Source organism: Gossypium arboreum, chromosome 1, assembly GCF_025698485.1.
Source record: "Gossypium arboreum isolate Shixiya-1 chromosome 1, ASM2569848v2, whole genome shotgun sequence".
Lineage (NCBI taxonomy): Eukaryota > Viridiplantae > Streptophyta > Magnoliopsida > Malvales > Malvaceae > Gossypium > Gossypium arboreum.
In genome coordinates, this window is record NC_069070.1 from 95,674,867 (window position 1) to 95,692,397 (window position 17,531).

The 17,531-nt window shown below is 36.9% G+C and overlaps 1 protein-coding gene across 1 annotated transcript; it reads right to left on the bottom strand.

Annotated features, from left to right (window-relative positions):
• Window positions 1-1,989: 1,989 nt before the first annotated feature.
• On the bottom strand, window positions 1,990-6,150 carry LOC108465359 (uncharacterized). Its single transcript, XM_017765691.1, has 7 exons — window positions 5,976-6,150; window positions 5,175-5,350; window positions 4,869-4,986; window positions 3,966-4,330; window positions 3,216-3,750; window positions 2,342-2,909; window positions 1,990-2,254 (listed from the first exon to the last, which is right to left on the bottom strand). Exons 1-7 carry the CDS (start codon window positions 6,148-6,150, stop codon window positions 1,990-1,992), a joined length of 2,202 nt encoding a protein of 733 aa, XP_017621180.1.
• Window positions 6,151-17,531: the final 11,381 nt, after the last annotated feature.

Here is a 17,531-nt window from a genome sequence, read left to right on the forward strand (position 1 = left end):
GCCAACTTCTCGATATCCTACATTTTGCGCAACAATGATGTCTCTGCAGTTTGTCCCCTTACTTTCTGCCTTGGTTTTTCCCTTTCTTGTCTTGCTGGTCTCTTCCTCCTTCATTGTTAGTTTATTCTTACCACATCTCATTCTTCAATAGAGGCTTCATTATCGGGCCCTTATTCTCCAGGACCTCTTCATCATCACGGGGCACGATCCCTTTCTGCGGGCACAGTAGCATCACCAATGATGGGAAAACTAAAATTCCAGTTTGACATGCAGTGCAGTTAGTAATTTCCTGGTGGAGTATTGTGCCGACATCAATATTTTTGCCTTTGGAAATTGAATGTATTAGGCACATTCTATCGAGGTTGACTGTGGTGCTGTGAGTAGAGGGCAATATCCTGCAGTTGACAAATTGAAACCCGATTTTGGTTTGCAATGTCAGAAAGCGACGGTGCATTGTATAATTCTTTTGATGTAAACCCATCCACAATGCTCTTTCGACACATAAATCCTTTACCAACAAGTCCTTTTTGTCATCTGTGATATCCTCAATAAACTTTGGAGTGTTCATCTACATCCACTTTAGTGTTGTACAGCTTATTGATTTTTTTAACATCCCATGGGATTAAGCCTCTCAAAAAAAGATAAACTCTAACTCATGGTCAGAAAGGCTAGCGTAAAAATCATGTACCAATGAAGGAGAATAGCTTCCAGGATAAGTGCAGGAAGTCTCCCACTTTAGCTTAGAGATGGTTTTGTAAACTTGTTTGCCCAAGTCTTATTGTTGCAAAAGGAGAATTCCCTATTCTGGGTAGAAGTTTCAATTCAAAATGTTGTATTGAAATCGGTCCTTGGCCACTTTCATTAAAAAGATCACCAGCTCCTTTTTCTCCACTGGCATGTAGGATTTTAATTCACAAACTACAGCTGCAAAGGATGACTGTTCTTCAATAGGCTTGGTGGCTTTCTTGACTGATCCTCTCGTTCTTACCATATTTTGTTTGTTTTGTGGAGTGAAGGTTGTTTAAAGTTGTACCCGTTCAGAAAAATCAGACGGCTAGGCCATTTTTGATCAAATGGTGGGATCTAAAAATTTTGATTTGTCTTCCATTCGCGGTGAGTCATATGTGATAGTATAATCGTACGAACTGTGTTGACAATAAAGCCCAAGTGCATTGAAAATGGTATCTAATTATTCTACAAAAAAAAAAAACAAAAAAAAGAGTAAAACAAACTTGAATAGAAGCAAAAATAAATTAAAATTACATAATAATAAATTCCATAAAAATTAAAATTTTTTGACCAATTTAATTGTCTCTACCTGCTTTTGATCAATATTCTCAAAATAATGTTTCAATCGCTAGCCATTCACTTTGAACTGGTGTCCATCATGTAAATCTCTAATTGTGACCACGCCATGAGGAAATACTTCGACAATTTCGAAAGGTCCAGACCAATGAGAGCGCAATTTACCCGGGTGCAGTTTCAGTCTAGAATTGAATAATAAAACTTGTTGACTCACAATAAATTGTTGCTGCAAAATAATTCTATCATGCCATCATTTGGCATTTTCCTTGTAAAATAAAGCATTTTCATAGGCATTTCACCTAATCTCCTCTAGTTCAGTGATATCCAATAGCCTTTTCTTTCCAGTAACTTCATAGTCCATGTTCACTTGCTTAATTGCCCACATTGCTTTGTGCTCCAATTCAACTGGCAAGTGACATACTTACCTAAAATCCAATTGATATAGTGACATCCCTAATGGATTTCTGTATGCTGTCCGTAATACCCATAAAGCGTTATCCAATCTGGAAGACCAACTTTTCCTCGAAGGGTTCACAACCTTCTCAAGAATGTTTTTAATTTTTCGATTCGATACTTCAGCTCGTCCATTAGTTTGCAAATGATAAGTAGTAGCCATTCTATGATTATCCATATCTCTTCAGTGCGGCTGCCACTTGGTTGCAACGAAATTGTGTAGCCTGATCACTAATCAATGCCTTTGGTGTGCCAAAGCGGGTGAGTATATGCTTGTGAAAAAAATTTAAGCACTGTCTTTCCATCATCCTTTGGGACTACAACAGCTTCAACCCACTTCAAGATGTAGTCAATAGCTACTAATATATAAAGATTTCCAAATGAACTTGAAAATGGTCCCATAAAATCCATTCCCGAAACATCGAACAATTCAACCTTTATAATTGGTTGCTGCAACATTTCATTATATTGAGATGTAGAACCAGTGCGCTGATACCTATCATATTGATTCACAAAATTGTGGGTGTCTTTGAATAATGAAGGCCAGTAGAATTCTGATTGGAGAACCTTAGTAGCCGTTCACATGCCACCAAAATGACTTCGATAAGGAGCATCATGGGAGTGCTTTAGGATTGAAAGCATCTCGTCTTCCAAAACACAACATCGAATAATGTTGTCATTGCATACGTTGAATAAATACGACTCATTCCAATGATACTTCACTACTTCACGAAGAAATCTTTCTTTTGTACGACCTATGACACCTAATGGGAGTTTTCCACATACTAGATGATTAACCAAATCCACATACCAAGGGGTTGTATCTACATAAAATAACTTCTCATCTGGGAATGCATCGACAATTTGAAGTATGTTTCCATCTTCGCTACCAACATCCAATCGAGACAGATGGTCTACAAATTGATTCTCTGAACCCTTGTGGTCTTTTATCTCGATGTCGAATTCTTGCACTAGTAAGATCCAGTGTATCAGCCTTGGTTTTGCATCCTTCTTCACAAAAAGATATCTCAACGCTGAGTGATCAGTAAATCCGATAATCATTGTGCCAACAAGATAAGAACGAAACTTGTCGAAAGCAAAGACTACAACCAACAATTCTTTCTCTGTAGTGGTATAATTAATTTGAGCCTCTGTAAGAGTTTTGCTAGCATAATAGATTGCATGGAATATTTTTCCCTTGCGTTGTACTAGAATGGCACCCATAACAAATTCCCTTGCATTACACATAACTTAAAAAGGTTGAGACCAATCTGGTGCAACGAAAATGGGTGCATTTACTAGCTGTAGCTTTAATTGAATGAATGCATCTAGACATGCATCGTCAAAGAGAAATTTTTGATTTTTTTTTAGTAATGAGCATAAGGGATTTGCAATTTTCAAGACATCTCTAATAAATTTTCGGTAAAACCTTGCATGCCCAAGAAAACTGCGAATACCTTTCACATTTGTTGGTGGAGGTAATTTCTCAATAATTTCCACTTTAGCTTTGTCTACCTCAATGCCTTGACCAGAGATGCGATGGCCTAACATAATGCCTTCAGTTGCCATGAAATGACATTCTTCCCAATTTAGAACAAGATGTGTGTCTTCACATCGCTGTAATACCTTATCCAAATTGTTAGCGCAATGATCAAAATCATTCCCATAGACTGAGAAATCATCCTTAAAAACCTCTAAAGAATCTTCAATCATATTCGAGAATATTGCCATCATGTACATTTGAAATGTGGCTGGTGCATTGCAAAGACTGAAAGGCATATGGTGAAAGGCAAAAGTACCAAAGGGACAGGTAAAAGTTGTTTTCTCTTGATCCTCTGGTGCAATAGCAATTTGATTGTACCAAGAATAGCTGTTTAAGAAGTAGTAATAAGCTCTTCCAACAAGCCTATCCAACATTTGGTCAATGAAAGGAAATGGGAAGTGGTCCTTCCTTGTAGCAGTATTAAGTTTGCGATAATCTATACAGACTCGCTATCCCGTAAGAAAGCATGTAGGAATCAATTCGTCTTTGTTGTTGCTAACCACAGTGATGGCTCTCTTTTTAAGACCGCATTTCACTGGACTTACCCAATTGCAATCATAAATAGGGTAAATAATTCTAGCATTAAGCCACTTTATAATTTATTTCTTAACAACTTCATTCATCTTCTCGTTTAATCTTCTTTGTTGCACAATCGATTGCTTGCCTTCATCTTCCAAGTTGATCTTGTGCATGCAAAAAGATGGACTAATGCTTCAATATCAGCAATACTCCAAGTAATAGCTCGTCTATGTTGTTTAAGAATATTGACCAATTTCTCTTCTTTAGTTACATCCAGTGTTACGGAGACAATAACTGGGAGAGTATTGTTATCACCAAGAAAGACATGTTTAAGATGAGTAGGTAGTGGTTTCAATTCTAGAGTAGGAGCTTCGTCGATAGATGGTTGAAAAATTGGAGCTGTTCTATTGGCTAAGTCTAAGGATTCAATCTGCCATCCATGCCTGAGTTCAATATTATTAGTTTTAACCATGCTGTCACAATTATCTATGAATTCATCATTAGATATCACTGCAAACTCCACAGAAAGTATAAAGCTTTGGTCATTAAATTGTACCTTAATTAGATCATCCAGCACATCGACAGTATGGCATTCTTCTTTATCCTTGTAGTGAATAGATTCGAAAACACTAAAGGTAACGTGCTAATCATCAAGTCGCAAGGTTAGTTCACCTTTGTAAACATCAATAAGAGTTCGTCCAGTGGCTAAAATGGTTGTCCCAAGTTTATGGGAACCCTCTTGTCTGCCTCGTAGTCAAGAATGATAAAATCAGCCAGAAAAACAAATTTATCCACACGAACTAAGATATCTTTGACTTGCCCTTTAGGTTGAGCCAATGATCAATCAGCTAGTTGCAATGTCACTGTAATAGTTTCATGTGACTAATTCCCAACTTTCTGAAAGTAGATAGTGGCATTAGGTTGATGCTAGCTCCCAAGTCGTATAAAGCCTTGCCCAAATAATGGTTGCCAATTAAACATGGGATAGTAAAGCTCCTAGGATCTTTCATTTTGGGGGGCAACTTATTTTTCAAAATAGCACTGCAACCTTCTGTGAGTGCAATAGTTTCCATATCACTGAGCTTCTTCTTCTTGGACAATAGCTCCTTCATAAATTTCCCATAATTCAAACTTTGAACAAGAACGTCTACTAAAGGAACATTGACCTGAAGTTACTTCAATGTGTTCAAGAATTGTTGGTACTGCTTATCCTGCTATTCTCCCTGAATCTTTGTGGAAAAGGTAGAGGTGGATATACATCTAATTGCGCCGAAACCTTTGATTGCATCGACAATTTTGAGGGTCAGACATTAGGCATGTGAGTGAGAATTTGTGAAACTTCTTTGTTTGGTACATTGAAAAACTCTTCAAATTCAACCTTCTCACTAGGGATCACTTCACTAGTATCTTGAGGTGCTACAGTAGAATCAGTAGTCGGCTCGCTAGTTTGTTTACCACTCTTGAGAGTGATAGCCTTGCAATGTTCTTTCCTCCTTGGACTGGGATTTTTCGTGTCACTCGGTAGTGTGCCTGGTCATTGAGTATTCAGATTCGAAGCAAGTTGTGCTAATTGTGCCTCCAACGCCTGAATAGAGGATGAATTCCCTTGTACAATAGCTTCTGTATGAGTCATATGCTCCCGCATTAAAGCCTCAAGAGTTGCTAACGGGTCAGAATGAGAAGCTTGCGTGTACTGTTGTTATTAATGTTCTTGAACATGCTGATTTGGCATTGAAGAGTGTTGTGGTTGCATCTGATTCTAATGTATATGCATCTGGCTTTGTTGTGGATGCACTTAAGTGTGCTGATTATAGTTCTGCTATTGTTAATTATAATTCCCTTGTCTTGAATTATAATTTCCTTGAGTGGATATATTCCCATATCAGAATGTCGCAACATTTTATCCAGCATTCTAAATTCCCCAAAACTATTGATTCTGTGCAGAATTATTATAAGAGGTGCCATAGGAATTTTTGCAGATGTTACTGACATAAAAGGCATTCTCTGCGAACAATCTTCATAACTGTGGTTGTCATCGCAAATCTCACAATAAAAGTTAAGAACATTAACTTGTTAAGCGACTTATATAGGTGCAACGTCACTAGTCCCTAGCATATTTTTTTTATCATATTTGCAAGAGAAGAAACTTGAGCACTAAGTGCAGATATTGCGCCCAATTCAATAACTCTTAGAGTAGCTTTTGCTTGTGCATCTCTAGAGATAGGATATTGATAATCATTTTGAGCAATTCTATAAAGAATTCCAATAGCATCATTATAAGTACAATCCAAAAAATGACCATTGGCTGATGCGTCGACAAGATTCCTCATGTGTGAATTCAGCCCATTATAGAAAATCTCAATTTGTGTTTCATGTTGAATGACGTGCATGGGACAACGTCGAAGTAAAGATTTATAACGTTCTCGTGTGGCGTAAATATTCTCATCATCCTACTGATGATAAGCTGTAATATCATTTTAGAGACGAGCATTCATTTTTGGCAAGTTAAATTGCAAAATAAAAAATAAAAAAATGAGTTGCTAGTGTATTCCAAGAAGTAATAGATCCAGAAATAATTGCATCTTCAAAGCATCATCAGGAAGGCTTTGTTGACTAAAGGAAGCACAAATCAATAAAAATGATTTAAGATGTTCTCGTGTATCTTCATGTGGCAGTCGAGCATATTGCCCATTAGAATTTAGCATTTGAAACATTGCTGGCTTGAGTTAAAAATTTCTAGCTTGCATTGCTGGCCTAACAACTCCCGGTTGTAAGTCATTCAAAATAGGTACTACAAAATCTCGTATAGTCTTGTTTTGTATTTAAGCGTCTTGCGACAAAGGTGGATCATTAGCATTTTGGTGCTGCATTAGGGGTATGACTTCATAGTTTCTTGGTAAAGCCATTTTCCTTTGTTTTTGAAGTCTCCTCTGAATGGTTCTTTCAATTTTTGGATCAAAATCTGCAATAAACTCCGAATTAATTCGGGCCATACAACACCTAAAATAAAATGTGAAAATAGTGAAAAAAAGAAAACAAGTTAGTGAAAACTAAATATTATGAAATAAAAACAAGCAAAAATAAATATCAAATAATCCCCAGCAACGACACCAAAACTTGATCGGTTGTTTAACGTCACAGCAATAATGTGCAAGCGTACACTGTCAATGCAAGTATAGTAGACAGATATGAGTCTATAGGATATTGATCTTATGAGGATGGTTGTCTTGTTTCTATCGATGTCAGTGCAATAAATAGATAGAAACGAGATAAATTGTGAGATTAGTTGTGAAAGTAATAACTAGAAAACAATAAGATAAAATATGATAATGAGAAACTGGGATCCCCAACGTGAACATTCAACAAAATACTAAGTGATCACAAGGTATAAAAGGATAGGTGATTGTCAATGCATTAAATTGCAATGAATATCTTACCAAGCTTAGCTTCTATATTTAATCTAAGTCTTAAACATGCACATTAGCCACAACTTCTGATGATGGCAGTGGAACACTATTAAGAACAAATGGATTAAATTCCTCTAATCCTCAAGCAACTTCCGTTGTCATGCTTGTTTGCTTGAACTGTCACTGTACTTTCTAGTATCAGTGACCGCAATAACACTTCCATGCTAAAAACATTCAAACCAAAAGATTAAACAGTAGAAGAAAGATTGAATAAAATAAAATTTAACCCATAAATCATGTATACTTTCATACAAACATAAAATAGAAAGTAATCACCATTGTTTAGAAAAAAAAATAAAAGAAAAAAGTGGAGAGTACTATTCTTAGAAAATCTCAACTTGATCTCTCAACTCCCTCTTGTGTCGCACTCAAGGCTCCTTGTCAAAAGCTAATCTGCATCCTTTTACGTCGGTTCACCCGTAGGGGGCTTAAGCTACAATAGCCGAAAAGCTTCAAAAGATAGGTTGAAGAAGATAATACCCTCCAAAAGCCTCCTTTTTCTTCTTTTCACATGAATATTTGTATTCTTCCAAATAGCACAGGTGTCCTTTCACCAGAATCATGCTACCTCTGTACGTACAAGTTGGTTATACCAGACTAGACAACTCACACATTTTTGTTCTTATCCAGACAGCTGTCAGGTGCGGTGACAATTCTGGGCGCAATCTGGAAATACTCATGCAGCGATATCAATATCAAAACATGACGAAATTAAGGGAAAATAGGTTAAGATCCACTGAGTTATAAAATGCAATTTACTAAACTAAAAATGCTAATATATGTGCTAAAGATAACTAAATAGGGACAAATTAACCAATAAGTAGGGAGAAAACATATGTGCTTTCTAATACTATCAAATGCCTCTTCCCATGCATTGATGGTAAACCTGTAGAAATTAAATTAAACTAAGTTAAATTAAACTAATGGAATTAAGAAAAATAACCAAACAAAATTACACCAAATTGTCGATCCCCAGCATCGGTGTCAAAAACTTGTCGCTTGTGAATATGATATGCGAGTTGTGCAAGTATACATGTTAGATCAAGTAATGAAGTGACAAGTGAGATCGTCTCCACAGGGATCGGATTAGGTATACAAATGGTAAAGTTATCATAATAAAGTTCGATTAATGTTATAGCAAAATAATGATAAGAATGCAATGGTAAACAAAATGAATATTAATGTGAACAATATGTGTAATTGATAAATAATTGAAAATGTTATGGTAATGTAAGAGTAAAAATGCAATGACAATTACGAAAATGTTTATATGAATAATAAAATGCAATGACAATTACAAAAATGTTTATATGAATAATATGTATTGAATAAGTAAACAACTAAGGATGCGATGGCAAAGATAATACGACAAAGAATAAGGGATATGTGATGTAGATTTGAAAGGTTAGGATTACTAAGAATCTACTCTTACTATCAGTAATGCCTCGACAAAATCGTAATCAATCTATTGCTCAGAAGAGTTCTAAAGTGATCTACTTCTTTCGAAAGCAGAAACCTCAAGTTACCTTGCCCATGTCTATAGGCCTTTACTATGGTACCCTACACTGTTTCCTTCTGTATTAACGCTGCTCTATGTCTAGAGTCTACTACAAGTATCTGTCGAGTACTTCCTCATATAATTCAATTTTGATCCAATTAATCCAACCTTTTCAAAATTAAATTAGTTTATAGGTATGTTGCACAGTCGTCTATGTCTAGGGATTGTACGCATAAAATTTAGAAATAAAAATAATTGAATGAAATAGTAAATTAATTCAGATCTATGCTTCAACCATTAAAGGAAATAAAGGTTTCATCAAGTAATCCCAGCCCTATGAGATTTAGTTCATGGGTTGGCAAATAAAATTCAAAACCAAAATATCATTCAACATCATTTTTATCAAATCAATTCACGAAGAAATAGTTAAGAAATAATAGAAGAATGTCGGGAAAACAGCTTTCGCATGTCTAGTTCACACTCTAGCAGCACTATGTCCTGTACTGGCTGAGAGGGACTGCATTCGTCTTCCTCTTTCCATCTCTACTCAACTGCTACCCTCTAGTTTTGCCAATGGATCTTCACCCTTGTTCCTTTTTGGGTTTCCTCTATTGGCTTTTTATAGGCTCTTCCCTAGGGTAAATCCAACAACCCAAGATATATTATCCTCTTTTTTAGATTTTCTTTTTGGTTTTAAATCCCTTCCTTTAGGGTAGGTGGTTATCAACCCAAGGTCTCATGGTCATTTTTCCTCTTTTTTAGTCTGAGTCTTCCAGTACGAGTAGTGTAACAGCCCCTGTTTGGGTCAAATCGAAACAGTGGTTTCAGGACCACAAATTTTGAGTAGAAATATTTATTCTGTTATTATTTTAAGGTCTACAGTATGATTAAATGATTGTGTGAAAATTTTGTTAATAAATTTTATCGATAGAGTGTCTAATTTGACTAGAAGGACTAAATTGCAATAGGTGCAAAGCTTGAGTTCTCTATGTTAAAAGTGTCTAATTGCTATGAATCCTTAAATTAGAGGTCCTTAAATGGTAATTAGGTCATTATACTCTAGGGTAGAAAAAAATGGACATGGTTAGGTGAATTTTTGAAGTTTTTCATTAAGGGCATTTTAGTTATTTGGTAAATAAAGACAAAATTTAACAAATAAAAGATGTCATCTTCTTCAAATTAGTCCCCAATGGCTGAATTTCACAAGGAGAAGACATAGCTAGGGTTTTGGCCACTTTCAATCTCAATTGTAAGTCTGTTCTTATCCCGTTTTTAACAATTTTTATATTTTTGAGATCGTTGTAACTTGATTTAGCTATTTCAAGGACTAATTTGAAAGAAAGGTGAAGTCTAAAATTTTACCCATGTTGAACATGTATGTATTTTGATGTTTGATGGTAGAAAATACATGTTTGTTGTTTGTTAAACGACTTTTGTAAAGTGATTTTCGATAAAAATGACAAATAGCGACTTATTTGTATAAGTCTATAAAATGAGTATAAAAATGCGAATAAATGAAAAATGTGGCTGTCATGAGCATGAAAAAGGTTTGTCTAGGCTTGGGTCGTGATGAAATTGAAAGAAATTCATTTTACGGGCCTAGGGACTAAATTGTAAAAAGGTTAGGGGCAAAAATGTAATTTTTGCCATAGTGTGTTTTTTGGCTGAATTGAATAATGTGATGATTATATAAGTTAAATTTAATATTATAGATCAAGAAAAATGAAGTTCAAGTTTAGACCGAGGAAATAATAAGGTTGTGGACTAAATCGAACTAATAGTTGTTTTTGTAACCGAGGTAAGTTCGTATGTTAAATGAGCTTTAATATAATTGTGTTTAAATGCTTTAATATTGCATGAAATGTATGATTGATTGTGTGGATGAGTTTAGCTCTACGGACTAGTTCGATGACGGTTCGATAAGCAAGAAATCCCGTTTGAATCTTAGGAATATTAGGATACAAGTGACTGTCACTAGGGTTACCATGTGTTATGTGATTATGTGATCCAGGTACTGCTCTCGTACGTCCTACTGGTGGCTGAGTATACCGGCATATGTTATGGTTACTTGATAGCTTGTGTGAGCAACACCGAGTAGCTACGTCTTGACTGACAGCTTGTGTAAGCAGGCCCGTTGATTAGCTTGAGAACGAGCAATTATGTGATATGAGATTGAGGTAGTATTGGCTACATATGTGGCACTTAGTGTGCAAGATTCCCAAGTATCCGACATTATTATTTCGAGTGGTTCACAGGTATGTCAAAGATGAGAAAAAGTGTGAATTCATTACGAGATGGCACAGGTATGTACTTGTAACACCCCTAGCCCGAGTTGGACACCAACACCGGGTACGAGGCATTACCATTCACAAATCACATATATACATACAAGTCAGATTATACGAGCCCGTTAAAACTTACAACTTTTTCAAACTTTGTCTAAAATTTTTTATCTTGGGCCTACAAGGCCCAAAACACCACTTGGAAGCTACTCGGGACCAACTCGAGTCCTTTAACCAACATTAGGAAAATGACCTTTGAAACAAGGCACACGCCCGTGGGGATGGGCAACACACCCTTGTGGAACTTGAACATGGTCGTGCTGATGGTCCGTGTGAGACGCACGGCCTAAGTACCTAGGGACAAGCCTGTGTCCTATACTCGTGTAGATTTATTTTTCAATTCGAATCTACAGGGGTTTTCACACGGCTTGACACATGCCCTTGTCCATGGCCCGTGTCCCTCACATGGCTTCGACACGCCCGTGTCTCAACCCGTGTTCGAAAACCTTGACATTTTTTTTCTAACATCAGCAATCGTTAAGGGTCACACGGCCAAGGCACAAGCCTGTGTGCTAGGCTGTGCCCTTCACACGGCTGAGACACACGATTGTGTCTTTATCTGTGTGTTTAGTACCATGCATACTGACTTGCAATTTTTATGTGCAGGGGACACATGGTCAAGCAACACGCCCATGGGGTTGGTCGTGTGTACACACCCGTGTGTCTACTCATGTGGACAATATGAGATTCTCTATCAATCCTTTTTGCCACCCTGAAACACAATCTAATGCCGACCAACATATCAAAATCTCACTTAATATGATTTCTCAACCAAATAACCATAGCTAAGGCTTATATAAATTTTGCATTCATATAACAACTTTCAATATTAGCCATTTTTCATGGCCTTATACAAAATGAATCAAATGCTAAGGTAAGCCATCACATTTGGCCAATTAACAATGACACAAAACTCAAAAGTCTAAGTTCCTATACATGCCATATTCAAAATGATAAATAATTATACTAAGTGCTTCAGCTGATAGTGTGATTGATGCCTCCGGCATCTGTTGATCCTCGAGCTAGTTAGCCAGCACTATAAGAAAATGGAAAAGAGAGGGAGTAAGCATAAAGCTTAGTAAGTTGCATGCAAATAAATATAATAGCAACTTTACCATTCATCATTATGCTTATAGTACAAAAGTAGGCATAAGCACAACTTACTCGTCACTAACCAATACAATTCACATAGCATAAATATTGAGCTCACGTCTCATACATTTCAAATAGGTACCTGTACCACTCACAACATGGTTATACTTTTCTCGTTTAACTTAAAATGTAACTCTTACCATTGAACCATTTGGAAAGCTATTGGATATTTATTAAGCTTGAAACATAGGGTATAATACCGATGTCATGTCCCAGACATGGTCTTACATTGGCTCATCCATCAAGTCGATGCCATGTCCCAGACATGGTCTTACATTGACTATCAAAATCGAGGCCAGCGCCAAGTCCTAGACATGGTCTTACACTAGCTCTCACATATCCGTGCCGATGTCATGTCCCAGACATGGTCTTACACTGACACCTCTATACGTGCCGATGCCATGTCCCAGACATGGTCTTACACTGACATATCAAGTAGCCGATGCATGTCCCAGACATGTCTTACACTAGCTTACATCTCGAGGCCGATGTATGTCCCAGACATGTCTTACACTAGCTCTCGTCTTGATACCGTTGCCATGTCCCAGACATGGTCTTACACTAGCTCTCTTAATGTGGCTGATGCATGTCCAGACATGTCTTACACTGGCACAAAAATAACCCGAATGTCATGGCATGAATATCCAATTTATTCCCTAAGGTTCAAACTGGAGTCCTATTATCTCAACATTCATCATATATAACCATTTCCACAAACAAGAAATTTATGCTATATCAATTCAAACACATATAATAACAATGTAGTTGTATTATTTACATACAACTTACCTCGAATTACAAAATGTAGGCAACTAGTTCGGCTTAGTCCACTTGCTTTGCTTTTCCCCGATCTAGGCCCGAATTTTGTAATTCTTAATCCATAATGATGGAAATTCACACATTTAATCATTTTATTAATCTAGGTACTCGAAAATTTAAAAATTGGGCCAAATGACCATTTTGCCCCTAGACTTTTGCAAAATGACCATTTTACCCCTAGGTCTACAAATCGATTTTTATTAAAATTTTTCATATCTTAAGCCTAACCGAACCCTTTTTTACTCTTATAGCAACCCAAAATTTGTATTATTCCTCACATTTATCATCTAATTTTCAACTTATGCAAAATGGTCCCTAGTTAGGGTTTCCATGAAAAACACTTCACAAAAGTTGTTTATTACACCACCATAACTCATTTTCTTCCATAAAATTTTAGAAAACAACATGAAAAAACTCATGGTAAGACCCTAAAATTTCAACCATTTTGCAAAATAGTCCCTTTATTTGGAAGCTCATGCTACAAGGGTTCCAAAAATACAAAAAATTATCAAGAAAAGTCATCAAAACCACTTATGTGACACCCCTAATGTGACCCTAGTCGGAGAGTGGTTTCGGGACCACGAAACCGAGTCACAAGAATAATTAAGTGTTATATTCCGTGCTTATTGTATGAGGATTTGGTATGCGTAAATATTTCGTGTCTCGATTTTTATTAATTAGGTGCTAATTTATAAGAAAGGACCCATGTGCTAGGACTTGAAAATGTGATAGGTGTATTTTTAAGTGGCCTAATAATGCATAAAGTGAAATAAATGGAGTTGTATGTCAATTATCCCTTTCCCTAAGGTGGATGGCCGCCATGACAAATTATGGGCAAGGGAAAACATGTTCCCAACATGTTTTACTAATGGATGATGTTAGAAATGATAAAATAAGAGTATGAAAAAAAAGAAAAAAAATGTTCATTCTTCTCCATAGGCTTGGCGAATGTCCTAAGGAAAGAAAAGAAAAATTTGTTCATCCTTTCTCATCTTCTTGGCGAAAATACTAATGGAAAAGGGGAGGATTTTTGCTTCATGCTTGGGTTGGAAGAGACCTAGAAGGAGATTTGGCTAAGTTTACATCAAGATTAAGGTATGTATGAGGTTGTGTTGGGAGTTTCATGCATGGTTTGGTTGCTAATTTGATGTGCATGTTAGCCATGGCTCAAATCTTTGTTATGCCATGGAAATGGCATTTGGCCAAAGTTGTTATGGTGATAAAGCCATTGCATGCTAAGTGTGAAACTTGATGATGATGCATGCAATGATGGATTGTCTACTCATGAGTAAGATTTTGAGCTTTCTTTTGTTTTATCATGATTGAAGTTGAAAAGAAGCATGATTGTCATATTCGCCATGATGCATTCTTGAGCATGATTCATGCTTCTTGCATGTTAGTTAAAATTTGTGTTTTGGATGGCTATGGACACCTTGAAATTGCCATGCTCATATATGCATATATATGATTGCATATTATGTTTTGGTTATGAACTAAGTGATGAATATATTGGTTTAAAGAAGAAGATGTGGAAGAATGCTTGTGAAATTGCAAGCACAATTGACCTAGCACACATGTAGGTGCTTAATGCTATATTATAAGTTTTGGGCCACAATGTGCAAAGCATTAATTAGTAAATTGCATGCTGTTTTTGTGAGGTATTAAGTGCAAAATTGACCTCAACATGTACATGAATATTCGGCCTTGGGTAGCCTATTGAAGGCCTTAGCATTTCCTTGATGCTCAAATAAATTGTATTGAATTGCTTGATGTAGTATAAAATGTGCATGACCATTGTGTATTCAAGCTAAAGAGTGGCCATATGACCATTTAAAATCCTTGTCATATTCGCCATAAGCAAGCACAATGAGGTTTTAATAAATTGAATTTGTTTGAATTAGCTCAAGAGCTAAGAGGGCCACAATTGGACAAGGGAAGGAAAAGGTGATCGAATAGCCGAAAAAGCCGTTCGACAACATCCGAGGTAAGTCCTCAAGAAGTGACCTTACTTGAATTATGTGAGATGAAATATGGATGTGTATGATTATTGATTATGTGTGTATGAGTATTTGAATTCCACCCGGGCTAAGTCCCGAAGGCGAATATGCTAATGATTATAATTGTGTTTGAGCCTTAGTAACGAAAATGAAATATGTATGTCCAATGATTATTGATGTATGTGTGCATGAGAAATTGAATGATATCCGGGCTAAGCCCGAAGACAATTATGCTGGAAATTATATCCGGGTTAAGACCCGAAGGCATTCGTGCGAGTTATTCTATCCGGGCTAAGGCCCGAAGGCATTTGTGCACGTGATTATATCCGGTTATATTCCGAAGAATCTTGGGCTGGAGGTGAGTGTTGGTTGCTGTAATGAATTCAATTAGTACACTCGGAAAGCCCAAAGGATAAGGTACGTTATATGTGCATTAGAAAGTCGACATGTTTGAGCAACATTCGCTCAATCGACTAATGAATTTCAGTTATTGAATTGATTGATGCTTTGTGAACTTATATAATGATGAAGTATGAAGTAAGAATGTGTATTAATGAAATGATGCATTTGGCTATGTGAATGTATTGCTGTAATTAGAGTTGATTATATTCCTTGAGACTTACTAAGCATAAAATGCTTACCCGTTGCTTTGGCTCTCGCTTTCTAGATTTCGCTCAAGCAATCGGATTTGGGATCGTTGAAGTCGAAGTCATCCACACTATCAAGCCTCCATTTTGGTATAAATTTTGGTTGAACTTGAGATGGCATGTATAGGACTACCCTTGTTTGTTAAATATGTTGTAATGTAAGTATGTACGGCCATGCGAAAATGGCTCGAAAAGGAAGCATGAACTTAGACTAATTGTGGGTTGTATGTATATATTTTGTGTCATGATGTGGCTATGGCTTGGAAATGGGAATGTTGGTCATATGATCAGCCATTGGCATGGTTAAAATGATCATATATGAACCTATGTATGGCAAGACTAGTTGAATCATGGAGACTACCAAATAGGTAAGTCCTACCTTAAAAACAGATGCTGCCAGCTGCAGTGGCGTGAATGTGAAAAATCACCAAAATTCATAGGAATGGAATTAAATAGTGAATAAGCTATGTAAATGAAGCTTGATGAGTCTATTTTCATATGGAAGAAACGAAATGGTCATAGGAGTTACAGGTTAATAGATATTAAAGCTATTGTGAGACAGGACCCGAATGGTTTCTGGGTTCCCTGTCGCAACTTTAAAAATTCACTATAAATTATCCAAAAAGAATTAGGAGACATACCTTATATGTACAGATTCCATTTTGAGTCTAGTTTCATTAGAAACAAACGACACCAGAATTAAATCCCTTTACAGAGAGATATTCAAGTTATACCGCGCGAAGGTTAGAGCAGTCGATCCCTGTAACATGGGTAACTTTAACTAATAAACTGTACCAATTGGCCCGACCAAAAATCCTAGAAATAAATCCATGGATGGATATGAGTCTAAATTCAGGGAAAATTTACGAAACCAGTTTCCGAGTTTTGAAACTCGAGATATGATTTTAAGGCGACAAGGACGCAGTTTTCCAACTTTTTGGAAATGTCAAATTGGTGGGCAAAACATGTGAACTTGGCTTGTTAACCCCTCGGGTCCGACACGCGATGGTCTCGGGTTTGGGGTGTTACAATTTTATTGGTATCGAGCCACGGTTTAGTCGATTCTAGGACTACCGTGATGTGTTTGGGGTCTAGCTATACATGCCATTAAATGATGAATCGATAGTGTGGTGATTTCGACAATTTGACTTTGTGTTTGTTTATAGCAATGGATCCCGATCCCAACCGAAAGCGATAGTGATGATGTGGAGAGTGTGGCGCTTGCTGCTCAAGACAAGGGACAACAGCCGGACTCTCAACCTATGGCCAACAATCCTAATGACGAGGCTAAGCAAGCCTTTTATAGTGTGATGAACGAATGGTTTAATCAATACATTCGAACCAACACTACTGCTCCACAACCTCCATTCCCGACAAATGCAACCCTCAAGACCTACAATACCTCCGTGATGACCAAATAAGGTCAAGTAAGCCCCGATCGATAGGATTCAAAACATGGGGCCACTTGAATTTAAGGCCACGGATGATGATGATGCCGAAGCGCTGAATTTTGGTTAGATAACACTATCCGAGTGCTTGATGAGCTATCCTGTACACCCGATGAGTCTTGAAAGTGTACCATTTCCTTGCTACGCGAGTCCGCCTACTATTGGTGGAGTACTCGACTTGTGGTGCCTAGAGAGCAAGTGACTTGGGAATTCTTTCAAACCGAGTTCAAAAAAGTATATCGATCGAGATTCATCGACCAAAAGCGGAGGGAATTTCTTGATCTTAAGCAAGGTTCTATGTCCGTTATCGACTACTGAACGAAAGTTTGTGAGGCTTAGCC